The sequence below is a fragment of the Chlorocebus sabaeus genome, chromosome 9 (assembly GCF_047675955.1).
Source record: "Chlorocebus sabaeus isolate Y175 chromosome 9, mChlSab1.0.hap1, whole genome shotgun sequence".
NCBI lineage: Eukaryota > Metazoa > Chordata > Mammalia > Primates > Cercopithecidae > Chlorocebus > Chlorocebus sabaeus.
In genome coordinates this window covers 34623014-34650013 of record NC_132912.1, presented here as the reverse complement: position 1 = coordinate 34650013, position 27000 = coordinate 34623014, and the positions used below count along the sequence as shown (strand labels likewise).

The following is a 27000-nucleotide window of genomic DNA, read 5'->3' as shown; positions in this document are numbered from 1 at the left end:
ACAAGAGTGTTCCAGCTGATGGCTGAATCTCAGAGGGTCTAGGACCCCAGCAGAGGGTTACAAGTAGAGAGCACCAGCAACTGGGAACAAACCTGATCCTCAGCCAACAATTGCCTCAGCCAGATGTTTTTTTATATGCATCTTGTTTAGAGCGAGATCTAGGTCCCAGGTGGGCTTGCCTTGGAGGCTGCAGATGAAGATAATGAGGTTCTGCAAGCTGGAAGGGCATGGAGGCCACACAGAGAACAGCCCCTGAGTAACAGGTCTCTTCTACTTGTCACTGTCTTTCTAGAGAAGAAATACCACAAGGGCAAAGAATGATACCTGTTTTGTTCACTGATCTATCACTATCACTATCACTATCACTATCACTATCACTATCACTATCATCTATCTCAGTGATCAGCACATACTGGTTGGTCAATAAATACTTATTGAATGAATGAACGAATGAATGAATGAATGGGGTAGTAAGCAACAAACAAAGTTTTCAGAAGAATAATTCTGGTGTCCCAAGAAACAATGCTTGGGAAAGTGTCTGAATCTCCCTCAATTTCTGAGTTTGTGAGTTCTGAATTTATTACCATGTGTATATATTTTAAAGCACATGTTGTGATGAATGTTTAACCGTGACCTCATGTTCACCATCAATCTCAGGACTTTGTATAATATTCCACATATAAACCAAATCCTAAAACAACATTGATAAGAAACAGGAACAGTTTAAATCGCAAGGCCAGTCTCAGGAAAGGTGTAATGACAAAAATAATGTGAGTTGACAGTTCAAATCCTTTTTTTTTTTTTTTTCATACCAGTGTTTAGAAACACTAGACATTTTCTAATTAATGCTGGGAATTAGCTGAATAACTTTAGATGTTAGTCCTCTGTTGAGCACTTGATTTAACAAAAATATGGCTCAGGAGGACCAGATGGAGGAGAAAAGTGGGATTAATATATTCACTCATTTTAGGTCCTGTTTACATTTGCATCTTGAAGGAATTGCATTTATTATTTTAGTTATTTTTTAAATCAAGTTTCCTCTCTGTAATAGAATCATTAATAGGGCTCTTTAATCTTTATTGGTGGCAAACACATCTATGTTTAAATTGCTCAGAAGTTCCTTGTCAGATGTGCTAAGGACACATTCAGAAAGAAAACAAGTTTAAAACACATCTGTGTCCTTGTTTAGCCTTTGACAAGCTACTTTATCATTATATATTTTGGATATTTCTTTTAAAAATGGGTCTGGTACAACTAAACCATTTCCCAAGGATGTGTGAATTAGCCAGTGGTTACAAAGAGCTTTGAAATGATGATGCACGATCAGTGCTAAGTCAAATTATGAAATTGCACCTTTGCAAAAATGCTATTGTAGGAATAAATGAGTCTGAACGTGGTATTTACAGTGTGATTTGCTTCTGAAATAGAATATTTCTAATAGGCCTCTGCAGGTAACAACAAAGTGCCATCTTATCTCCTGCCAATAGACCACAATTTCAGAAAATTATTTTTACAATGGCATCTGAATAAGCTCCTTAATTTGAGACTGTTTTCCAAATAGATACACAGCTTATTACATTACTTACATTGCCTTTGAGACACAAAGAGTGAGGTGGGATTCATTAACAAAATCACTGTTGTCATTCCTTTGTGGTTTTTTTTTCTTTTCAAAGTAATTTCTGTTCTTTACAAGCTAATGTTAATGAGCTATGTTGAACAAAAAGATCAGGTAAAAGCTACTTTTGTGTTAGTGATCAAACCCGAATTTGGGCTAATACTCAGGTTATCAATTGCACTTAAAGCACACCTCAAACTTGTTTTGCAGCTCCTGTAGTTTCAAGACCAAACCAATCATTCATCTACAGAATTTCTACTGACTGTGAATATTATATTCAACAACAGCAGAACAATATGTGTGTATTTCAGAAGACCACATTCTCAGTTCTTCTAAATAACTGATTAGATAAAATGCATCTGTTCATGGGTAAGACAAAGATCTAGGTGAAAAAGTAGACAATTCCTTAGAATCAATTTTGCCAAAATAGGGTCTAAAATGTCTGATACCACTTAGGGGCTGAAAACTGACATAAAACATGTGTCTCAGTGAAATATGAGGAGGAAGGAAGAGAAGGCTGTGTTGCAAAAGTCAAGGAGGGTCTGGACTGGGCTGGAACAGCAGCTTAGATCTAAAGAAGAAGAAAGTAAAAAGTAGGGAGGGTCTTGCAAAGACCAAAGAAAAGCCCAGGGATTGGGGCCAGCCTCAGCTGTCAGAAAAGACATCTTTGATTATTACACATTGTATGCCTGCATCAAAATATCTCATCTACCCCATAAATGTATACATCTGCTATGTACCCAAAAACTAAAAGTTAAAAAAAAGAGACACCTTTGTAATATGCTCTATGGCAGGAGGATTTTTCTGGAGAATTAGAATCCTGTTACTTTAGAGACAAACGTGCTTAAAGAGAGGAGTTTCATTCCTCTCATTTCACAGAGGAAGGCACAAAGGCCCAGGAAGACTCAACACTTGAGCCCACAGCTAATTAGAGCTCAAGTGATTCCTAGAACTCAGGATCACCATGAGTACCTGCGGGCATCACACATGAAGACCACACCGTTCACTGAGCAAGTTTCTTGACAGAGCTACAGATATGGTCCACAAAGGACAGCCACCAAGGAGATAAAGCTCAGGGCACAATCAGGAGAAGCTTCTGCCTCTGCCCCAGACAGTCATTAGCCTTTCATCCCATGGAAACAGAAATGCTAACGTTTATTAGTTTATTATGAAACTTCCTTCCTTTCTTCCTTCCTTCCTTCCTTCCTTCCTTCCTTCCTTCCTTCCTTCCTTCCTTCCTTCCTTCCCTCCCTCCCTCCTCCCTACCTTCCCTCCCTCCTTCCCTTCCTTCCCTCCCTCCTTTCTCTCTTTCTTTCTCTCTTTCTCCTTCCTTCCTTCCTTCCTTCCTTCCTTCCTTCCTTCCTGCCTGCCTCCCTCCCTCCCTCCCTCCCTCCCTCCCTCCCTCCTCTCTCTCTCTCTCTCTTTCAATCTCTCTCTCTCTCTCTCTTTCTACTTTCAGAGGTGGAGTCTTGCACTGGGGCCCAGGCTGGAGTGCAGTGGTGTGATCATGGCTCACTGCAGCCTTGAACTCCTGGGGTTCAAGTGATCCTTCCTTCACAGCCTCCCAAGTAACTAAGACTACAGGTACATGCCACCTTGCTTGGCTAATTTTTAAAAAGTTTTTATAGAGATGGGGTCTCACTGTATTGCCCAGGCTGTTCTCAAACTCCTGGGGTCACGCCATCCTCCCATCTTGGCCTCCCAAAGTACTGGGATTACAGGCATGAGCCACTGTGTCCAGCGTCATGTAAGTCATTCTTTTCTATGGTTGCAGACAAACTAGAGAGGTGAAAAAGAGAGAGTGCTTTTTGTTTCTAGAATAGACAGATATCAGAAATATTTGGAAACATTGTGGAAACCTAAGTGTAAGACAGTAACATGGAGGAGCTAGTAAGAAAGATAAAAACAGCTGTGGAGGCTGGGGTTTCCTGTTGTAGGTGTCCTCATGCATCTACTACTTTGCCTCTTTCTCTTGGGCTGGCATGAACACACTGTGCCACATGCCTTAAGAAACACTTAGAAAACACTGGTATGGAGGGAGAGGGGATAGCCCAGGCAGCAGTGGAATCCTCTCATTGCCCTCTCCAGAAATAGGCAGGCCTGGGCTAGTTCCTCCAAGTAGCATCTTTGTCTAGGACAGGAGGCTTGTTATTTTCCTGGTGGTATGGACTAACATATTTACACCATTCTGCTAGGAATGCATCCCATGTTAATTTCTCTAACGAAGAAGTTCACTTTCTGCCTCTTCCCTGGCAAGCCTGCTGTGAAGTTAACATGTGCATTTACTGGGGTTGCCAGCTGGAACGGAAGCAGGCACTAAATTATTTGTGTTTAATTTATGTAAAGGTGGTTTGGACCTGAGCCCAGATGTGAATATACAATAGACCAAGTTTACAGAATTGTGACACAAAGTCCCAAGAGTTGTGGGGATGTCAGAAAACACTCAGCAATCAGGACGTATGCCTACAATGTTAATACATTTTATGCGTTCAACTCCAAAACAGATTATGGAGATGACTGTGAGACAGAAAGAAAAGCTTTCAGCCAAGCACTACCTCTGCAGATTTTTTGAGATGAAGCTAAAGCTACTCAAATGTAAAAATTCAAGCTTTTAAAAATAGAGATTTTTAGGGGGAACATGTAAGTCTGACTCAACTACCCAGGAAAAAGGAGGGTTTACTATGTAAATGAGAAAAATAAGTGAGCAATTTACAGTATGATTAAGTTAAGCCTTTGTCCAGAGAGCTGACTTGGTCTTCCTGTGCTAAAGGAACACACTGGAGAAGTCTCATTGGATGTCCATTGGCCAATTGGAGAAGACCCATTGGTTGTCCATTGGCCAATTGGAGAAGACTCACTTGATGTCCATTGGCCAATTCAATTTGTCCAGTACTAACAGCACCTACTATATGCAAAGCGCTAAACTAGGCTCTGAGTAGTAGAAAACAATACTAGTCCCTGTTTGTGACTACTGTATGATCTTGGGAGAATAGTGGAATAATATAAATGATTACAACACAATACAGAATAGCACAAGGAACATGAAGTATAAACATGGTTCTCAGAAGTGTCACAGGACACAGAAAGAAAGACCACATTTACTTGGTAGCTGGTTATCAAAAATGGCTTCATGAAGGAAGCATCATTTCAGGTAGAACTAGGATGATGAGTAACATTTTGACAGGGAGTCTCAGGTGTGTAAAGGGCATTTACCCCCACCACACCTGTGATGGAAACATCCTATGCACAGGCATGGGGTTGGGAAAAGGAGGAGTGAGCTTCAAGAACTAGAAAGTGACCAGTTTTGGCTAGAATAGATAAGGGAGCCACTGGGGATAAGGCCAGAGAGAAGGCCTTATCGGTCCTTATCTCCTTATCTGGCCTCCTGTGGCTCCCCTACCTATTCTAGCTAAAAGTGGTTACTTTCCCGGGGAAGGACAAGAAGCACGGACCGAGGCATGGAGGAAATGGGGAATTCTAAATGCTTCTAAGCAGAGGGCACGAAGGAGGAAAGCCTCTGTTGGAGGCTGATGCAATCACTCCAGGGATAGGTTAAACAGTGTTTGCATCTGGCAAATACCTGCAGAAATGTAACAGAAGAGATAGGAGAGACTAGTAGATAAGTGAGAGGCCTTTAAACTGACTAGATGTGGGGGACTAATAGGAATCAGGAGACATTCCAGAGTTTCAAATTTGGATAAGTAAGAAATGAAGGAATCAGTAAAACAGAGACAAGGCAGAAGAGAAGTCATTTGCATAGGAAGATGCAAAGTTTGTTTTTGTTTTTAATTTTAGGAAATGGTCAGTCCTCCAGGTGGTCAACATCCTCCAGAAAGAATTTGTAAGTCTGAGGCCAATGCTCACGTCAGATCCAGGAAGTTAGGTATTATCTGAGCCTAGCGGCTAAGATCAAAAAGGGTATTCAGAGAGCAAAGATTTGGGGCAAAGGCAAAACCTTGGCCAATGCCTACATTTCAGTGTTGGAGGAGAAATATAAAGAGAAGAGGTCAGCGAAGTGGGGAGAAAACCAAGATGGCACAGCACCATGAGATGCAAGAGAGAAGAAAGTCCCAACACTGGGGAGTTGCCAATTACGTATAAGGTTGCACAAAGGTTGGAGAAATTAGAGCCAAGAATTGGCCAATGTTTTGAAGCATTAGAAGAGTCACTGGAGTATTTGATTTGAGCAAACAGTTTCAGTCCACTGGAGGCAATGTTATGCTGAAGTTATACTGTTATGCTGAAGACAGCTAAGTAAGAAAGTAGAGTTCTGAACTGCAGTCACCACTTTCAATACCTTGACAGTAATAGGAAAAAGAGAAAGAGAGAGAGAGGAAAAAAAGAGTGAGACAGAGGGTGAGATATATATATATATATGAAATAGTTGCTTGCAAGGTAACAAAGTCCAAGAAGAATTTTGTTACTTACAAAGAGTTAGAGCCTACAGAATCCATTTGACCCACAGAGGCCCATAACAGTCCCACAAGAAAGAAAGCCAATCCCTTCTGATGGATCTCCCAGCCACATCTGTAGCCATGTGAAATGAAGAAGGGCTGAGAATGCTTTTGAAGAATTGCAGATATCATGTGTATCACACAGTGAGGTGGGGATAAGGAGCTACAATAGTAGCCTCTTCTCTGCCATGATCCCAGGATCCTTCCTGCAAGCACGCTCCTTGTTGTTTCCACTAAGAACCAACTCCCCTCCCTACTACTGGAAAATCTGTCATAACTAGAAATGCGGGAAGGAGATAGCAAGGTCAGAAGACAGGGGATACTAGAAATAGAGGGAAAATGATGTGAATGGACCATCAGTTTAAAAACATTTATTTCTCAGCTGCCTTTCCTTGTGGATTTCTGCTACAAAATCCATGTCATTTCCTCTTTCTTGGAAAGGAACATAATGCCACTATTTGGTTGAATTGATTGGCAAGGACTGGCAATCCTGTGTAATAACCACAAAGCTATTGGCTTAAATACTGCTATTGAAGTATGGGCTGGCTTATGGTCTGAATGCACTGAACATATTTACAAGTCCTCAAGCACACATGAAAAAATAATAATTTTTTAAAGTCATCGATGCTATTATCATCAAGTTTGTGACACTGAAATAGCATCTTCCATGAGGTTTTCCAGAAACTCCATCCATCTAGATCTTCAGAAGGCTGCAATTATAAGAAACTTAACTGGTCAACTTATTAGAACACTCAGAAATTCTCATTGACTGAATGCACACTGAGCATAGATACTATCTCTATTGTGTGTATGTGCAGTGCTTCAGTGCTTTTGAAATATTTATAAGTGTCTCCTCCTAAGGATGCAGACGTTACTGTTTACAGCCTGAACTTATTTAAGGAACAAAACCTGCGGATGCACTTCCTGTTATAGTAATACCTAGGTCTTATTATTTATAAATATGTATGTCTCTTATATTCATAAGACACTTCCATCTACATTAGCTCATCAACACTGTGTTACTGAGCTAGGTAGAGGAAGGAAAGCACTTTCGTTCCGGAATTAAAGCTGTGTCTAGGTGGCATTACTTAGGCAGACTCTGATGTAGGAAACCTGATCATTGTCACATCTTCCTGGGGTGTACTGGTTAACATTGTCAAATCCGCGATGTTGATGGTGCCATAATGAGCCATTCACGTATTAGGAGCCAGCCCATATGACCCATCTCCAGTCTCACAGACAAGAATGAATGGCAGAGGTGCGATTGTAACGCACATCCCTAATTCACCAGAACTCTTTTTCACAGGGAGCTGCTAACAGGATCCCCTGACAATCCGAAATCCCCAACTTGCGTGAATGAACTAACACACACATCAGGTTGTTAGATTAGCTGAAGACGGAAGTGGGGATGTCTGGAAGGACTGAACCTATGTATCCTAATAGTTACTCAGTAGTGTCCCCACACACGGACAAAGAAATTGGCATTGGGATAAACGGGAAGAAGAATGCAAAGCTGTTTCCTAAGGAAAAAAGAAATGACAATTCCAATCAGTACTAAACACACAAACAAACAAAATCCCTCACTGTTTCCTTAGCTTAGTGCCACTCCTCACTGAAAAATAAAATTATGGGCTACCCTTTGTATTAGGTTGGCGCAAAAGTTATCGTGGTTTTGGACATTACTTTCAATGGCGAAAACCGCAATAACTTTTGTGCCCACCTAAGAGAAGTGAAGAAGGTGCTAGCACAGCTTTGGTAATATAAGGAACTCTAATAGAGCCAGGGCTGAAATATGTTCCAAACATCTGAGTTAGGCTTGGCAGCCTGTTCCCACAGTGTAACTGATCATGGAAGAGGGTGAGAGCTGAAGCCAGCTGGACTTCCTGGGTGGAGTGGTGACTTAGAGAACTTTTCTACAAGAGGTTTGTAAAATGCACCAATCAGTGCTCTGTAAAAATGCACCAATCAGAGCTCTGTAGCTAGCTAGAGGTTCCTAAAATGGACCAAGCAACAGGACATGGGTGGGGACAAATAAGGGAATAAAACCTGGCCACTCCAGCCAGCAGCAGCAATCCGCTGGAGTCCCCTTCCATGCTGTGGAAGCTTTGTTCTTTCACTCTTCACAATAAATCTTGCTGCTGCTCACTCTCTAGGTCCGTGCCATCTTTAAGAGCTGTTAACACTCACTGCAAAGGTCCACGGCTCCATTCTTGAAGTCAGCCAGACCAGGAACCCACCGGAAGGAACAAACTCTGGACACAAGGGGGTATGCCAGGCATGTGTAAAAGCCTGCTCTGGGGCCCCACGGTGGCTCAGCCTGTAATCCCAGCACTTTGGGAGGCCGAGGAGGGTGGATCACCTGAGGTCAGGAGTTTGAGACCAGCCTGACCAACATGGTGAAACCCCATCTCTACTAAAATACTAAAAATTAGCTGGGTGTGGTGGTGCGTGCCTGTAGTCTCAGCTACTCGGGAGGCTGAGGCAGAAGAATCACTTGAACCCAGGAGCTGGAGGTTGCAGTGAGCCAACATTGGGCCACTGCACTCCAGCCTGGCGACAGAGCAAGACTCTGTCAAAAAAAAGAAAAAAAAAAAAAAATCCTGCTCCGGAACCCAGTCTCTCTCCAGACAATCCGTAGCCCTTACCCCTGCTGTTGGGAATCAGAGGCCCCAAAATTCAAAATCATGTGCCTCTGATTAAGTTGGAGGGAGTGAGGAGGAGCGGATGTGGCCAGACTCTCTGAATGCGGACAGGCAGCCACCCACTCCAATGTCCAGGGAGTGGCTGTCTTAAGTGCCTTCTGAAAGGTTGTTATCCAGACAGATGACCCACTTCAGCCGTTATTGAAATTGCCCCTTTCACTCTCTCTTTGCTGAATTTTTGCTGATCTCTTCTCCATATGACCTACTGTGGGTCACAGATGCTTCTCAGGGACACATTGCGGTTTTTTACCTCGACTCTTCATATACCTCATTTTGAGTTCAATACAAGTGTCAGCTGTTTAAACTAGTGTCTACATGTGCAAAGTATTCTGTGGGACTGCAAAAGGTAGAAATATAAGTAAGAAAGACATGGTTTCGTTTTGCTGGAGTCTGCCACCCAAACGGGGGATGAGCACTTGTACAGTTAGAATGAGGACTCTACAGAGATGGGTGTTGGAAGGCAAAATAGAGTGCTGCGGTCAGACTGTCACATTAACTGGAATTCGTCAGTTTGACTGGCTGCCATCTTTCCAAACAGTGAGTTGATCTAGAAATTTACATTTTATGTATTTATTTATTTATTTTAGAGGCAGAGTCTCTCTGTGACGCCCCGGCTACAGTGCAATGGCCTGATCTCAGCTCACTGTGATTTCTGCTTCCTGGGTTCAAGCAATTCTCCTGCCTCAGCCTCCTGAGTAGCTGGGATTACAGGCACATGCCACCATATCCAGCTAATTTTTGTATTTTTAGTAGAGACAGGGTTTCATCATATTGGCCGGGCTGGTCTCGAACTCCTGAGCTCACGTGATCCGCTTGCCTCGGCCTCCCAAAATGCCGGGATTATAGGTGAGCCACTGCACCTGGCTAGAAATTTACATTTTAATTTATTTTTACCATCTTTTCTGTGATCAAATGTGTAAACAAATAAATGTCCACTTTCTCACTTTATTTGAGAATAAAAAAGACAGACGACTATGAACTGAGATTTTTTTTTAAAAGATAAAACAGTGATCTTAGTTACCCAGGGGTTACCACATCTAAAACAACCTAATCTCTCATCGGACCAAGTTAGCCTCAGCTCTTCCAGGTTTGTAGAGACTTGTGTTTGTTTTTTAATCTTTGAGTCGAGAGTGTGTTCTTTTTCTCTTTAAATGTAAGAATGTAGTGCCTTTAAATATTTTGAAGTGATCTATGTAAGATTAAGATTCTGACCACGTCTTAATTCTTTCCATGCCACTTCCCAGGTTGCTTGTATCTTGCATAATAGCTGCCCTGCTGGTAGCGTCCAACAAACAGAGAGTCAGAAAAGGACTTGGAATTGTGACCATATCGACTGGCCTTTGCCATCTTCGGCTATTCCGGAGAAATATAAGAACTGGAATTGAGAGACAGTTAGCATCCTCTTACGGCCCGGGACTGGAAGCTCTCTCTGTGACATAGCAGTCTATCACAGAAGCAGCAGGCCATCACCTCCAACCTGGCTGGCTGCTTGTACAAAGTATCCGCCCAGATAAAAACAAAATACACTGGAGCATCTGTTTCTTCTCAGAAAACACTCTTCCATTTCTCCGAGGAACCCAGTGCCTGAGCAAACAGTCTCCCTTTAACCCTTACAGAGCCACCGTGACAAATGCAAGAATCGAAATTGTATGAATGAGGGAGCCATGGGAGAAGAACACTTCCCTACTATTTACCTGAGATTAAGTAAATGACCAGCGCTTGGAAGGGAATGAGGCCTTCTTACCTCTGGGCCTAAGAACAAGCATTGGACACAGTGATATCTAATATGCCCTTTTACCGGATGAACAGATCAAACCCACGTGCGGCCTGGTTGTCGGGCTTTAAATAAACATTGTATTTATATGTGCTTTGTGCTTTTAAACTCCATCAACAAAAAGCACTAGAATTTAGACATTTATTTCCCAGGATTTCCATTCCTAAGTTAAAGCAAGTTTTTATTTATTTGTTCTTTGAAAAATTTAAGGATAAAATCTTGCTTTGTTGCCCAAACTGGAGTGCAATGGCGAGATCATAGCTCACTGTCACCTCAAACTCCAAACTCCTGGCCTAAGCGATCTTCCTGCCTTGGCCCCCAAAAGCACTGGGATTACAGGTGCCCACCACCACAATTTGCTAATTTTTTATTTTTTGTAGAGAGAGGGCCTTGCTATGTTACTCAGGCTAGCCTTGAACTTCTGGCCTCAAGCAATCCTCCCACCTCCGTCTCCCAAAGTACTGGGATTACAGACCTGAGCCACCACTCCCGCCAAGCTTCAGTTGAGTGGAAAACCACCGACTGGTTGAAAGTTTCTGTGCACAGTTTTCACAAGTGCTTATTTAATCTGAACTTAAAGTTTAAAAATTAAGCCCTTCCTCAGAATTAGTTGGCTGATACTTAAACTTTCTTGAGAACTTGTTAATAAAAGAAAAGAGTTGCTTGAAGAAAAAATAAGCTGGTAACGTTTCATGAGAATTTCCTCATTCACCAGACACATCCAAGTGTGACTTTGATCACAAAGACAGAAAGATTTGTGAGGCAGCAACTGTTTATTTGGGTTCTGTTGATATAACTTTTCCAAACTTCAGGGATCTCAGCTGTCAAATGAGGATAAGAGAAAAGTGAGTTCTTATCCCCATAGTGGGCACATATTGAAGACTCAACAGCAAGAGCCTGGCATAGGTTGGACATGGTGGCTCACGCCTGTAATCTCATTACTTTGGGAGGCTGAGGCAGAGAATGGCTTAGCCCAAGAGTTCGAGACCAGCCTGGGCAACATAGTGAGAAGTCCCCCCCCACCCCCATCTTTCTATGTTTTAAATAAATAAATAGTTTTTTCAAAAAAAAACAAAACCAGTCATAATGATTCCTTCCCAAACACTCTATGATTATTTAAATTAAAGAAGAAAGCAGCATCTTTATGAAAGAAGATCTAGCTATAAAGACCTGGGCTTGATGAGGAGGATCATGTTACAAGGCAAAAGTTCTCCATGAACTTGAACTCTACAAAGGAATTGAGTAGATGGAAGCCAAAATACTCTGTTTTTTTTTTTTTTTCCTTCCTCTGCTCCTCTGCAGAACTTAGTATAGCTCTGAATGAACGTGTTTCACTTCCTAAGCTACCTGTGAAGATTCTGAATTGTTTCAACCATAAGACAGTACTAACTGCTCTAGATACCAGATACAGGCCAATCAACCAGAGAAGAGCAGGAAAACCCTCCTCTCAAGGTGCAATGAACTGCCAGGCCACTGACTCTTAAAATCAGGATGGATAACGAACACCCAGGCAAAAGGCATTTGGAACCTGATCCAAACACGAATTTTTGTTTCTTGTTTTTCTTTAGGCTTAATGATCAGCCTGGATGAATACTACCACTGCAATTAGTTACGTTTATTTTTTAGCTTCCTTTACACACACATATGTGTTTGTGTGTGTGCTTCTGTGGATCCATGTCAGCAGGCATGCAAGTATCAAGTTTTATGCTGGAAAGAAAGGAGCTGAGAATGTGCATGCCGGCTGAAGGCATATGTCTCACTTGGATCAGTTAAGTGCTGCTCCCTAAAGTGAAATCTCGTTGGAAATGCCATGCACATGTTGATTCAGTTTGATAAGATTTCAACCAGCCTTCTCCTTTAACTCGCAAAAGTTGCTTCCTTTAAATTACAGAAATGCCTAACACAAAACAACCTCGTAATACTCAAAATTCATTATGATCAAATGTGATTGCTTATACTAAAGAATAATCAAGTAAATTAATTTTATTAAAGACTGGAGGCTCAGTTCAAATTAAATTCAGTGCTAATGGGGAAAAAAATCAAAAGGAAGAAAGTAGATAATTATCTGCCTGAGTAATAACCAAGGATGCTGCAAGTAGTAGTAACAACTTTGGCCTGCAGTTGTTCTGAGGAGGGTTCATTCTTCCACCAATAGTTTTTGAATTGACCTGAGCTTGGTGGCGGTGCCTCTCATATTGAGAAGTCACTAGAGATCAAAACCAGAAATAAAAGGATGAAGAAAAATAAGGCAAAGGAAAATATTTCTGAATTTGCTTGCACATAAAACCTGCATAAAAAGCAGGCTCCAGATTGAAAACTTTGAAATAAAGATGAGATATTTCCTTCAGTAGCCACTGAAAATAATTAGAAAATGCATCAGTAGGATTCTGCTTTTTGATTAGAAATAGTGCCTATTTTTTTCTATATCCACTCCAAAGACTTTCACTGTCCGTATTCAAGGATAGTACCCACAGGCTTCTTATTTTGAGACAGAATTTTGCTCCTGTTGCCCAGGCTGGAATGCAATGGCACAGATCTCGGCTCACTGCAACCTCTGCTTCCCAAGTTCAAGTGATTCTCTTGCCTTAGCCTCCTGAGTAGCTGGGACTACGGGCATGCACCACCATGCCCAGCTAATTTTGTATTTTTAGTAGAGACGGGGTTTCACCATGTTGGCCAGGCTGTTTTCAATTGAACTCCTGACCTCAAGTGATGCACCTACCTCTGCCTCCCAAAATTTGGGAGTGAGCCACCGTGCCTGGCCGGTACATAAAAACTTCTAAGACTCTAGTTTAGTTTTAGCTGATTTTGAAATGTATAAAAATGAAGTTGCATAAGTTAGGACATCAATTGCCCTTGAGGGCAAAAGTTGGTGACTAAAAGTGACATCAGAGGGCTTTTAGGAAGCTGGAAATGTTGGCCTCTAGATTGATTTTGTGGATGTATCCACCTTGCAAAATTTTATCAGCTCTTATACTTGTGTTGTGTATTTTTCTGAATACATATTATACTTTACTAAAGGTATATATTCTTCTCTATTTCATATGGAAAATAGAGATGTATTTTGGCTTAAAAAATTCAGTTTCCCATAAAACAAGGATTTTGTTTTAGTGTAAGTGATGCTCTGAAATACAGGACTAGAGTGAGGCACTTCCCTTGGATACAAAAAGCCAAAAACTCAGTGATTGAGATAAATAGTATTTTAATGTAACATTTTTAAAAAATCCAAATTAATCCTAAAAAATCCATGCTAATAATAATAAGGAAAGATTAAAACAGAAAATATTACTCAGGAAAACAGAAAATGGAATTTATACTCCAAAAAGTGCCAATAAGTGCAAATGTGCAGGAATAAATGTAAATGTGCAGGAATAATCAGATTTGAGAAACCAAGGGGCAGATTATTTTTCATTCCATAAGTTTATATCCTCTGAAAATAAAAGACATGAGCACTGTTTCAAAGTTTGTAATAATGTAGGTAATTTAACAAGTAGCATTAAAGAAACAATGTGTGAATTATTCCAACACAATTCTGAAAAGAATATCATCTCTATTTGCTTATAATTTCACTATGGTTAAACTTCTTATGAAGTTACAAGAATGCAATCATCCTTTGAATGCATTGAGTTAGGAAAAATATGCCTATTATTGGTTACACATAGGAGAGATTACGAATCTAAATCATAGATGAAAAAAGCTACTATGCCATGATATGAAACAGCACTTCAAATCAGACACTGACGTCGGTAGGTAAGATTTTCTTCTTGTCGGTAGGAAAAGCACTACTGGGTTTGATTCCCCCAACGCTACCACCTTTTTAGACTTTTGTTAGAGCTTTGCATTCATTTCCTTAATGTTTTTAACCCAATGTCTGTGAGATGTTTATTGCTCCCTGGATGGTGACATCTGATCTGAATGTAACCACACACCTCTTTGCTCAGCAGTATTTGTCACAAACCATTATAAATTATCATGCTGATTGTGTGCATTGCTGGGAAACTGGAGAAGTTTCATAAATTCTAACTACCGTATCAATGACATTCTTGTTTATTATACAGATATAAACTTTTATGAGAGTCAAGATGTCTGCCTTACCATTGAAGAAAACTTTAGTGGAGTAAGATCTAACTAGTTCAATGTAAATACTGAAAGCCATTTTCAATGTGCAATGAACATGTCATTCCGAGAACTCTCCACTGGTCACTTCTTTGTTGCTTTTCTACTTTTAATTATGTTTTGACACTTCACAAGTGTGCAGGATTTTGCTAGCAAAAAAGAAATCAACATTCCTTCCTCTCCCTTAATACCTGCTTCGGTGAGCATTCTCTAGAATCCTCTCAACTGAATAATAAAATCATGCATATATCTAGCTAGAAATCCCAGGCCTGTGTTAGCCCTGCAGACAGACGCTCCACTGCTCTGTTGACTGACTGATTTACACCAATTCTTGTTCAGTGAAAGAATTAAGGGGTTATAGTATTATGGTTCTGATGCTTATTTGAAATGAAACCTCATTCAGTGGTGGCATAGACACAGAATGTTACATTTTAAAACTAACTGGGGCACAACTTACACATTTAATTTTCCTAATGAAATATCTACCTTTGATAGCAAAACTTAACTGCAAAAACTTAACAACCATTTTGCAAAGTATGGTCCAGAATTTCTTATGAACTGGGTCAGTCTTGGTGCTATTCACATGAGAAGTTGTGACTGTATACTGTATTGTTAAGATTATGAAATGATGTTTTTTACCTAATTATATATAAAACAATAACAATCTGAATAAAAATATTTTTTTTCTGCCAGAACTATGTGGCTGGTCTAATGACTTAACCATCCCTATACTCTGCAAAAGAAAACTGTTTACTTGGGTTTCAAAGGTGTTTCACAATAAGCAAATGTGCTAAGACATCGATTTCTTAAGCTTTCTCAGGGTGAAAGTTGACTGTACAAGTACTGACCATTTCAACAGAAAATGCAGGGTGTATCATGTGCAAATCATCTCATTACTGGATCAACAGATTTAGTTTGACGTACGTTTAGTTTCATATTTCCAAATGTTCTAATAATCACCAACTTGTTAAAGATATCATAATAATGATAACTTATTTTGAGGGTCACTTTTACCTTTTAAAAGGGCTTTCCTATCTACTACTTGATCCTACTAGTAACCCTATGACATCAGTATAGCAAATATTTTTTACTGCCAACAGACATATAATGTAGCTGAAACAAGGAAAAGTATTAAATATCTTAAATAAGATGAATAGTTTGTTCTTAAAAGGAGTGATAACTAAAAGCTCACCAGCTTTCTGAATGTGGTTTTAACTGTGCCTAGTTTTGTGCCACTTCAAATCCACTTTTGTAAATAACCTGATATAAAGTACAAAAAAAACACAACAAAAACCCTAATAACAAAACCATGTGTTTAGGAATCTAATCTAAACTTTGAAGTCTATGAATTTGTTCTTCAAAGAATTTCTGGTGTTCCTGTGTTTTTTGTTTTTTGTTTCTTGGAGTATTCCAATCCCCTGTAAAATTTAGAACTGTGGATTCGTCTCAAAGCCTTCACAAAAGGAGGTAAGAATTTTGCCACATTTGTAGAATCTCAAATGCACCCTTCAACACTGAGCACGAGTCATTCATATGAATCAGCTTAGAAAGATAGTGAAAGGAATGCCTTATGCTGGTCTTCCTGTATCTTTCTGGAGTTTCTCATTGATAAAAAGATCACATTGCAACACTTCAAAACACAGCGCGAAGATATTTTCCATGGATCTAATCTCCAGTGACTTCATCAGGCTAAACATATCAGCCTTTCAACTTTGGTCAGGAGATGGCACCTTCACAGAGAGCAAAGCCTCAGTTGGGACAATTAAGAAATCACCTTACTCTATAGCATTAAAAAAGCAAAGTCACCATCATAAGGTTGTTATGTAACATCTTCTCAGTCATGTCAGTTTCTCAAATACTTTGCTGATATCACTAAAATTGTCATTTTCTGTGAATTACAATAATCCTTTATTGTACTTTTTAAAAAGAAAACTAACCAAAAAGGTGCTCCTTTAATCCCTTCATACCCCACCTGACACCATGATATGACAAAACATTATTTAAGGTTAACTGTGAGCTAGACACCACTGTAAGCTAGACACTATCGTAATAGTGTGAGATGCTGTTGTAATAATTAGTATACGCTGATTATTTGGAAACTGATCATCAGCCTATGGATTTATGCTAATTCTCTAGGCACCAAAATGTTGAATGAACCGGATGACGTCATTTCCCTGACCATGAAAAGCTAGTTTACCACACCAACTCAACAGGTTGTTGAGTGCTTTCTACAGGTAGGAAGATTTTTATATTACTCTGTTCTTTCCCAGAAGAAATGTGTGTGCAAATAGAATTGTAAGCCCTTTACATATATTAAGTGATTCAACTGGCTTCCCTTCTTAAATTTCTACTACTGTTGTGTGCTGGATCTGGCGCCCACCAGCTCATAAGAACCAACTGTGCACATTTCTTTGCTAGTCTGGGCAGTGACATCACATGGGTAGTTTGAAATTGGCTATGATGAGAGTATTCACACCACAGAAATTGGCATGTGCTACATACAGATCAGGACTTGACTTGTCTTCTCCAAAGAGCCAGCTGTTAAACATTTACCACCACACCACTGCCAATAACTAGTGATTATTCTGAATTCTTTAAGTATTATGTTACACGTATTGATGGTCATGATTTCCAGATTAGAAATTAGTAAACGTCAGTTTATTGAATTCTAACAGCACTTTATTTTTTGGAATAATATTATTACTTGAGTAAGTTTTACCAGAAGTTCTTCTATAGCAGTTTAAACATGGTCAAAAAGCAAATACCACTACTACTACTACTACTACTACTACTACTACTAATAATAATAATAATAATAATGAAGTATATGAAATATAATAGAAAACAAGTATCCAGATTGTGTAGGTGATTGACACTGTAAAAACCACCATAAAGAATATTAGCAAAATAAATAAATAAATACAATGAACTCTTTGTTTCCAAGCAGTCACTGTAACACAATTAATGGCAACTTCCATACACAATTAAAAAGTCAATATAATGCCCTGAAGCACTTCTGAATCACAAAGCAAAGATTAAATTGGAATTGGTGTAATTTTATTGCACTGTAGTATACATTGATTATTTGGAAACTGATCATCAGCCTATGGATTTATACTAATTCTCTAGGCACTAAAATGTTGAATGAACCAGATGCCCTCATCTGCCTGACCATGAAAAGCTAGTTTACACCAACTCAACAGGTTGTTGAGCGCTTTCTACAGGTAGGAAGATTTTGATACTACTCTGTTCTTTCCCAAAAGAAACGTGTGTTCAAATAGACTGTCTTTAACAATGAATATACTTGCAAAATAATATTTAGGTCCAGTGGTAGCAGTAGTCTATAGATATCATACACAGTTACACCAAACTGACCCACTTTAAAACTTGCAAAAACCTCAGTCCCTGAGAAACACTTTAGAATTGAGATTTAAATTGATTATTTTTCTTTGATAAAACTATTTATATATGTACAAACTTAATAAAAGATGGATATTCAGGTTCAAGTCTCTGGAGACTACACCACTTTCAGTGCGTCAGAATGGGATAACGTGTAAAAGACAAAGACAGGGGGTCTGCTGGGTGTCAAGAGAGACCAGCAAATATGTATCCGAGTGGACTGCTACGTGCAAGGTAAAAACATACTTTCGATATTGTGGAAAGCAATATCCACATACCAGTTCTTTCACATAAAGTGAGGAAATATAATTTCGACTGTCTCGTAGCAAGAATATCTTCATAATAACGAAATCTGGCATAAGTTAATGTTTAGAAACTTAACAATAGAAAGAGATAGCAAGACTAAGCAGATGGATGAAACACTGATGTGTATTTGAGTTCCCATTGTATTCATTGTGTCTTACCAATTATTTTCTAGCATTTTCCATAAAAGTATTTTAATCAGTAATCCACTATTTACAAAACCCCTCATCTGGCTTATCATGTAGGCCTTATTATTATTCAATGACAATTTGCTTTTTCCATGTCAAACTTAGTAAGAATAATTGTCATTATTCAATGACAATTTGCTTTTGCTTTTTCCATGTCAAACTTAGTAAGATGCCGTTCTTAATCATAAGATGTGCCACAGTTCAGTATATCTCAAATAGTGAGATCTCCAATCCCACTATCTGTGGATGCGATGTATATTAGCAATCCACTGTATTTCATAAAAATGCAAGTGAGATTTTTGAGTTTCTAGTTCTTCCTCTCTCCAGGAAAAAAAAAAAAAAAAAAAGCAAAAAGAAACATACATAGTGTATACATTTCTTAACAAAAGAGTTCCCAAACCAAACGTGCTAACAGGAAGGAGTATGAGAGATTACACATTTAACTATAATCTTCCTGGTTTGGGGAACTCAGAAATCACTTAATGTAATTCAATTTCTATACCATTGACATATAATCTGGCTGAGATTGGAATCCCTCCTGGATCCATTTATAATCTACATCGTACACACTGACTTCCCCCCCCGTAGACAGGCGTGACCACTAGATGGTGCTGTGGTGCCCTGTTCAAACACATTCCCACTTACTTGCAATCTCTGTCCTCCAAATCGAAGTGAGGGTTGAAGTTGATCATAATTCTCTGGTATGGGTCCGGAGCCTGAATCAGCCATTCACATTTTTCACTTGGGTGATAAGAATGAGGATAACCAGGAGATGTAAGGTACCCGGGGCTTTCAATTTTTATAGTATCGCCACATTTATCTGCAATAAAAGTAAGATTTTAGTAGATCTTTCCTGACAACCTCTTAGGTAATCTAGCTTTATATATAAATTACCGGTTATTAAACATTCCCTAACTTTTTAAGGGGAACTTTAAAGGTCCCCGTAAGTCCTTCGTGTGGCCCTGAGTGCAACACTCCACAAAAAAACACTCTTTGATCTCAGGAAGGTTGACTCAGGCAGAAAGCCAACTGAGATCTGAGAGGACTCTTCGCCCAGTCCCGAAGTTTCTTCCTAAGGAAAAGGTCTTCTAGCATTAAAAACATTAAATCCCCTCAATTGATGTTAACATGGTCCCCTGGGAGCTTCTGCTAGACTTAATTATCCCCCAAGAAGTGTAATCACATTAAGTAGCAAGTTCTAAGTGGAAAGTGACTGAAAGATGCTGTTCGACCCCTTGTGTTGTTTTTTGATGATAAGCCTGGTCTATGTCATTGATCAGTGGGGATTGTCTTTGATTGGCTTAAAGCCAAACCTTTTGTTGTTGTTGTTTTATCTGCCCATAAATCTAAGTGATTTCGAGTTATCTCTGCTCTTGAGATCCAAATCAACAGAGAACAAAGTATATCTGGTGAAGCAGAAATAATTCTGCTTTACTTCTCCAAGTAAAGTTGTTCATTCTTAAAAATCAGATCAAAGCAAAGGGGCAGGGAAAAAAAAAAAAGTAAATAGCCACATGGCATTAATTCTAATTACCTAAATGTTGGGTGGAAAATAACCCACCACACAGGTGTGGGTATCACGTATGGTAACCCACATTCTCACATTCTGGGAAAGGTGAGCTAACTCGTTTTGAGCCTTCACTTCAAAAATGCTCAAGTGAAGCCAAATAAACCAAATAAACTAGTCTCTGGGCTGCCTTATTGTTCAGCATAGATTCTCATTGTCACATTTTATGATGGATTTCATACTGGAGCACCTCAGCCTGAAATGCTGCCACATTTATTGATGCTTAATTTTGAGCAATAAAAATTCGGTGCATAAACTATACAAGAGAAACAGGTATGAAAGCAGTGAAATATATAAGCCTATCAATCACAAATTTTCAGTAATGGTATATATAGATTTTAACGCTGCATCTAATAGATTCTCTGTGGAAAGAGAATGGCATTCTTTGCTCTCAGCATGAATTTATAAATCTACAGAATTTTATTACAGGAAAACCAGGTCAAATGGAAATGAAAGATGAAGTGCACATCAAAAATACGTAAAGCTACATGCATCACAGAAATCATTTCCCATAAATTAAAAAAGAAGACAATATAAGTTATATTGTTTTTCTCAATCACTAGGTGCTTGACTTTGTTCCTTAGACTGGGGGTAGTCTTATTCTGGTTTCCTTTGCATTGGCTTGTAAAAGTGTAAGGTTTGCCAGGAAGAAATGATGTTGTAACTGGAGTTCAAAATCCCAGCTAATGATCATGTTGGACTCTGTTCTGTGATTCTACTGAGACTCTTGCATTATTCTGAATGTGCAGAAAACTTGGAAAGTGACCTCGTCTCATGAAGTCTCCTCCAGCTCTGGACAAACATCATGGTAGTGTCTGGCATCTGCTACAGGAGTGAAATAAAACAGCCCTGGTTCTAGTCACTCAGCAGAGTCACTTCAGAAGACATTTAGGTGGACTTGGTACCACACCAGAGCTCTTTAATCTGTGACTTCTGAGAAAGTGACAGTGTAATAAGATAATGTGGACTGCTAGACTCCCTGGCTCTGTTAAATCTCTCTAGCAGTTGATTAAGAAGGAGCAATTTCTAATGACTCTGGACCATTAGTCCTAAATAAGGTTAATGAATTAATTTAGCAGACACTGGTTACTTAGAGGAGGTGGACGTGGCTTTAAGAGGTTCTGCTGAGTTACAGTGGCATTTTCTGGCTCTGGTCACTTCAAGCATAGCAACTTGGCTTTTGCTGGTCAAGCTCACCAACTAAAGCCAGATTTTCAGCATTCCCCACATTTCTGCTAAGAAAATTAAGAATTGTGTGTGTGTGTGTGTGTGTGTGTGTGTATACTGCATATATATTTGTGTAGTTCACAACCTAAAGTCTGATAGCTCTTTGCATTGAGCTTCAAATCTATCTTGTGAACACTCCTGCTATGGATTTAGTCTCAAAGAGTTGTGGAGGACAGGGTTCCTATAATTTCTAGTCCAACCATTTGAGCTCTTTCAGTTGGACGAGAATGCTATTTCATTCCCTGCCAGAGTATAAAAAGATGCTACCAGCTCAGGTTCATTAATAAATTGAACTCTACATTCATAATTTTTTGTGTCTTGCTTTCCTGCCAGATTATAGAAAAATGCCATCAACTTGGGTTCACTAATAAGTTGAACTCCATGTTCATAATTTTTTTTTGCATGTGTTTTGCTTTAAGCATCTCTTTAGAATACTGCTTGGTAGCTGCTGAGGGAAATCCATTGCTGAAATCACAAAACCTTGAAAAAGCATATTAGAGAGATTAACTTCCATCATAAAGATGTGATTTAAATTCCTGTTGGTATGAGGCCCTCCACTCGCGGTCTCTTATTAAAACAATATACCACAGTAAGTAGTGGATGTTCTTTTCTTCTAATTACTGTGATTGAAATCTAAGCCAGACAAAAGTAAATATTTGATCATTAGTTAATAACAATTGCTGACGACTTACTGTAAAGATAATTGCATACCCTTGCCTGCACTTACTTTACAGTGTGAAGTCAAACATGCCTACAACCAGATCCCATTTTAAAACACATTATTTAGGTTACATGGTACTGTTTAGACCCCAGTATAGTTTTTCATTTACTTGACAGTGAGTGGTTTTAAAAGCTGAGTGGAAGCTGCAACTAGCTTAGGGATTTTCAGATATCCTGGTGCCTTACACTGTATATATCAGAGTACTGTATTGATACCATGTAACTTTCAGTCATACTCCAGACAGATTAGGGAAGATGTACAAAGGCGGGGGAGGGAGTTTCATCTACCCACAAACCGATATCTCTGGCCATCACCCACCAGAGGAAACGGCTTAGGGGCGCAGCAAAGGAACCAGGAAGTAAGATCTCCTGGTAAAGTGTTCATTAACTTTCAACAGCCATCAGATTTTTGAAAGGGAGTCTCTTCTAATTGCCTTTGGGAGGAAACATTATTAAGATAATTGGCGTGCTGATCCGGGAAGGTAGGCAGCTCTGTCTTGTAGCGGAGGTAAGGAAAAGCCCCGCAGCCCAACGATCAACGTCAGGAGGGAGCCCAAAGACCTGAAATCCTCCTGCCCTAAACCGCCTGATCTCATTTCTTCATCTCTCCTCCCAGATAAAAGTTTCCTTTGCCCGGGAGTCGGTTGTTCCCGGCTGATCCCGGGAAGCCCCGCCTGAGCCCCGGTCCCGGGCGGGCAGCTGGGAGCCTGGGCGCCGCTGTCACCCGCGCCTCCGCCTGTCACTTACCGTTGCGAAAAGCGCCGGCCAGGGCGAGGGCGAGGGCGAGCGCGGCGCAGAGGAGCGGCAACCCTTTCTCCATTCTCCCTTTGCCGGGTCCGCAGGCAGACGCGGGAGAACGAGGACGTGGGGGAAATGCAGCAAAGAGGGGAATCCAAGCGATCCGAAGAGCCCCAACTCCGCCTAGAGCTGTACAATCCTCAGCCCGTCTTGGAGAAAGGAAAGCAGCAAGGCAATGCCTGGATCCGAGAGGAACGCTTCTCTTTTTGTGTCTCAAGTCGCCTGCATCCTGTCATTTAGCTCCGGCTTCCTCTCCCTTTTCCCACACTTGTTCCTCTTCCAGGAGCCACTGCCCGGGCCATGTCTCAAAAAAAAAAAAAAAAAAAAAAAAAAAAAAAAAAAAAAAAAAAGGGAGGCGGGGGCTGTGGGTGGGAGCGGGAGGAGGGAGGTAGGGCAACACACACCAAAGCCAATTTCCAGGAAGAAAAAAAAAAATCCGGCTTGTTTCTGGACCCGTTGGAGCCGCGGAGCTGGCGCCCAGGGGAGGTCCGGGTGTCTGCGGGAAGGAGAGGAACGAGCAATGAAAAGATGAGCGGGAGACAGAGGAGTTTCACCAACTGCACCCCCTCCTCCCCTCCTGCGGCCTCCCCCCACTCCGGAGCCCTTCCCTCGCTTCATCCCGCCCCTCTCCCCGCTCGGGCTCGCCTGTAATTGCCTGACAGGAGACTGGGAGGAACAACTTTCCCTCCGAGTGCTCTCCCCGTCCGTCTGTCTGTCTTTCCCGGAGATCCTGCAGGGATCTCCGCGGGAAGGAAGGCGCTGGGGGTCTGCGCCCCGGGCGCGTGGGTGCGGGCGTCGGAGGAAGGGGCGCGGAGGTCGGTGCCAGCCGCGGAGTCTGGCCAGCCCACCTCGCGTGCTCGCTCTGCACCCCTAGAGGGAGAGCTGGGCAGCTCCTGGAGGCGTAGATCCCGCTGCCGCGCAGTGCGGAGCGCCCGGGAGGTGGCGGCTGCTTCTCGCAACTTCAAATCCTGGGGCCCGCGCCCGCGGCGGCGAGGAGCGCAGGGTCACCCCCTGCCACTCCTCATCGCGCCAGCCTGAGACCTGTGGCGGGGAGCAGTGGGGCACCCCTGGACGCCCCCGCCCAGAACTGGAGGGCGAGGAGGGGAAAGCCGGGCTGGAGTGGAAGCCGCACCGCGAAGAAGGGAGAGGGGTGGCAGTGTCGCTGCAGTGTGAAGCGAAGTCAGACGGCCTGGGCGGGCAAGGCCGGGTTACAGCCCCACGCGGCCTCACTGGCCCGCATCAGGGCGCGCGGCTGGGTGCCGATTGCTCCCGGGTGCCCTCTGCGCGCCGCGGAGGCTTCATTGTTTCCCGAGATTTGGTGCCCGTTCCTCTGGGGCAGAGGGAACACCGGAGTGGGGAGGTGCTGCGCTTTCCAAGCTGGGGGGCAAGCGCCTCCCGACCCCGCCCAACCTTGTCTGGGAGCCCAGGTGCTACGGAGGGGTGTGGAAATCAGGGGTCGGGTGACCTCCGTTTCTCTGTGCATCCGGAGGGAGGGAAAGAGTGACGGGGGAGGGGTGCTCTTGGCTGCGCCCTCACAGTGCCCGCTCCCAGCCACAGGCAACGTGCACGCCGGCCCTCGAGCTCCTGCCACCCCCATTTCCCACAGCGGCGCGTGCCCCCAGCCCGCTGGATGCCCCCCAGGCCCATCTCCGAGGGTTTTCCGAGAACTGTTGCAGGAAGCGTGTGTGGATGCGAAAAGCAAGGACATTTCAGGGAACAAACAGGTTGCGGTCACCGATCAGTCCCCAGAGAAGGGTCAATGCCCACGGGCCACCTCCCAGGGAGTTTGTGGGTAAGGTGAAAAGGTCACACACCTCCTGGGGATTGGCGTCTACACACATAGCCAAAGTGCAGCCTGATTCCTACCTGGCACAAATAGCTGGCCAAAGGGAGGTAGGAATGCTGGCAAGGAGACTCTGGTCAAAGGTTTTGGCGGAAGAAAAAGGGGCGGGCAGGGAGAAAGCCCAAGGCTCGCGGGCCCCAGGCCAGGACTGCGCGCTCGCGGCTCCGGCTGGGCGCAGTGACGCGCGTCCCTCGGGGTGCAGGCGGGTCCCGGGCCAGTGGGGGGTGCACCCGCGGGGCCCGCACTCGCCACTCTCTCGCCCAGGGTCAAGCCTATCTTCTCCTCCCCACGAGCCCCGGGATTCCCGGTCGCCTAGCTGGAGACTCGGCCTCCCGGGCGCCTCCTTCCTCTGCTAGTTTCCTCCTTCTTCTCAGCTGTCGGACCCTTGGAAGGCGCGGAGTGGGAAGTGGGCACCGAAGGGCTGGGAGTTAAATGCCTGCGTTGAGCGGAAGAAGCAGTGTCGAAGCCGTGGGCAGCCCCGCGTCCAGACAGGCGGGAGGCGAGACAGGGGCGCCGACCGCGCCCAGCGCAGACCCCGGGGGAGCGAGCGCCGCAGAGGCAGCCCGGGCTCTCGGCTACTACCCGCGCGCGTCGCCGCCTCCCCAGGTGCAGCCCCGCCAGTCCCAGCTCCTAACCGCGCCGGGTGAGAGGCATCATCAGATTTAGGGTGACCCGGAGCGACCTCGGTCCAGGCTCGGAGAGAGAGGCGCCTCTCAGGACCTGGCAGGTTGACAGGGAAGGGGAAACCGGCGGGAGCGGCGGCCACCCGGCCTGGAGTCTCCGAGGCCCGCATGCGTCCTGGGGGGACCCGGCCTCCGCGCTCGCTCCAGGACGCGCGTTTGGATCTCTCTGCGCCTCGGCGGGGTGAGCGAGGGGGCACACGCGGGAGACTTGAGCTGTGTTGTTTTTAGAAAACTGCCGCCAATCTCTCTTCCCCTTTCCCTGCTGAGTGTGCATTTCCCAGCCTAGACCCGCCAGGCCAGCAAATAAAGCCACCGGATCATGCACTCCGGAGCGACTGCCCCCACCCCGACCTTGTGCCCACCGCTCCCTACTGCCTTTCCCAAAGGGAATGGCTCCTCCGGCGCCTCAACACACAGGAAACGCCTGCCTCCAGCTGAGCGCTTTTGCCAGCTTTCTCCAACCAGCGAATAAGGGATGCACTATGGACTCAGAAGGAAATGTCATATTTAAGTTCTGCCTCTGATTTCCCTGGTTTTAGCTGATCTGAGGTTTTTCTAGACTCCTCAGCTTCCACACACAGTGCTGGGTAATGGAGCCCTACCGTACTGATTGAGAATTGCCTGCCAGTGGGTTGGTACAGAGCGAATTGTCCTTGCTAATAACCTTTTTCCTTTGCTGTTGGATTCCACTAAGTGGTGAGAGGGGTCAGTTTTAGATTTTTGCAATTCCCCAGCATGGAGACAGGCCGGCTGTATATGAGAATAAGTGATAGACAGAGGAAGAATTTGGCAGTGTTCCCGGGTTGATTTTATTTTGGTCTCTAGAGCACATTATTCTTCCTGATAGAACAAATCCCTGGACTTGGTAGGACCCAATTCCAGGGAAGGAAAGAGTACCCTACCGCACCCCCAGAACGCCCTGCAGAGGCTGTGAGTGGGCAATGCCCAGTTTCCTGGACTCCCACTTAGGGGGTGCTGCAGAAATAAGGCCTTCAGCTGGGGCTCCCTGAGTCGGATTGGAACCGTGGTCCATCAGTAAGAGTAGCCTGGGTGGTAACTGCTCCATTCCTTTCATCAGGCTCTCATCCCTTTGTCAGAAATAGATGAAATCCATTGCTCCCAGAAGGCCATTTGAGCCACTAACACCCTCAAAGTACTCTAGATTCATGCAATATGGAGATTCGGGTTGATAGTTCAAAACTGCATCACGTCTAGTCAAGTTTTTTGAAAACATCAAACCCATATATTTCAGAAAAGCAATACAACACCATATTTTTAGTAGGAGCTAACCTAGTTTTGAAATGTATGAATAGATGAAGTGAAACTGGAAAAACATTAAAAGTTGGAATTGTAATTAACTAGTGTTTAAAATAAGCCTATTAAATGTGGTTATTCTGTCAAGTGACTCTGTCATGCGAGGGTGTCATCTGGGCCTCATTTTTGTCCATCTCCTTGATTTGTACTGACAGAGAAGGAAGGAAATAAACAAATGAATCTTTCCTTTGATTCTATCTTTTTAGCCTTTTAAAATTTACCTTGAAAATTCATCAAATATTGGAGAAACGACTACCGACTAAAATGTTAAAACAAAGTTACATTGTGAAGTTTTTG

At 42.6% G+C, this 27000-nt stretch overlaps 1 protein-coding gene across 7 annotated transcripts in view; it reads right to left on the bottom strand.

The window, feature by feature from the left end:
- Positions 1-23209, bottom strand: part of NRP1 (neuropilin 1) — a 158049-nt gene extending 134840 nt beyond the window's left edge. For all 7 annotated transcript variants that reach the window (XM_037986506.2, XM_008002758.3, XM_008002755.3 and 4 more), the window contains exons 1-2: positions 22813-23209; positions 19197-19371 (exon numbers count right to left, since the gene is read on the bottom strand). In XM_037986506.2, coding sequence (XP_037842434.1) covers positions 19197-19371; positions 22813-22885 — 248 coding nt within the window. In that variant the 5' untranslated portion in view covers positions 22886-23209. The remainder of the gene's footprint in view (positions 1-19196; positions 19372-22812) is intronic.
- Between the last annotated feature and the right edge of the window lie 3791 nt (positions 23210-27000).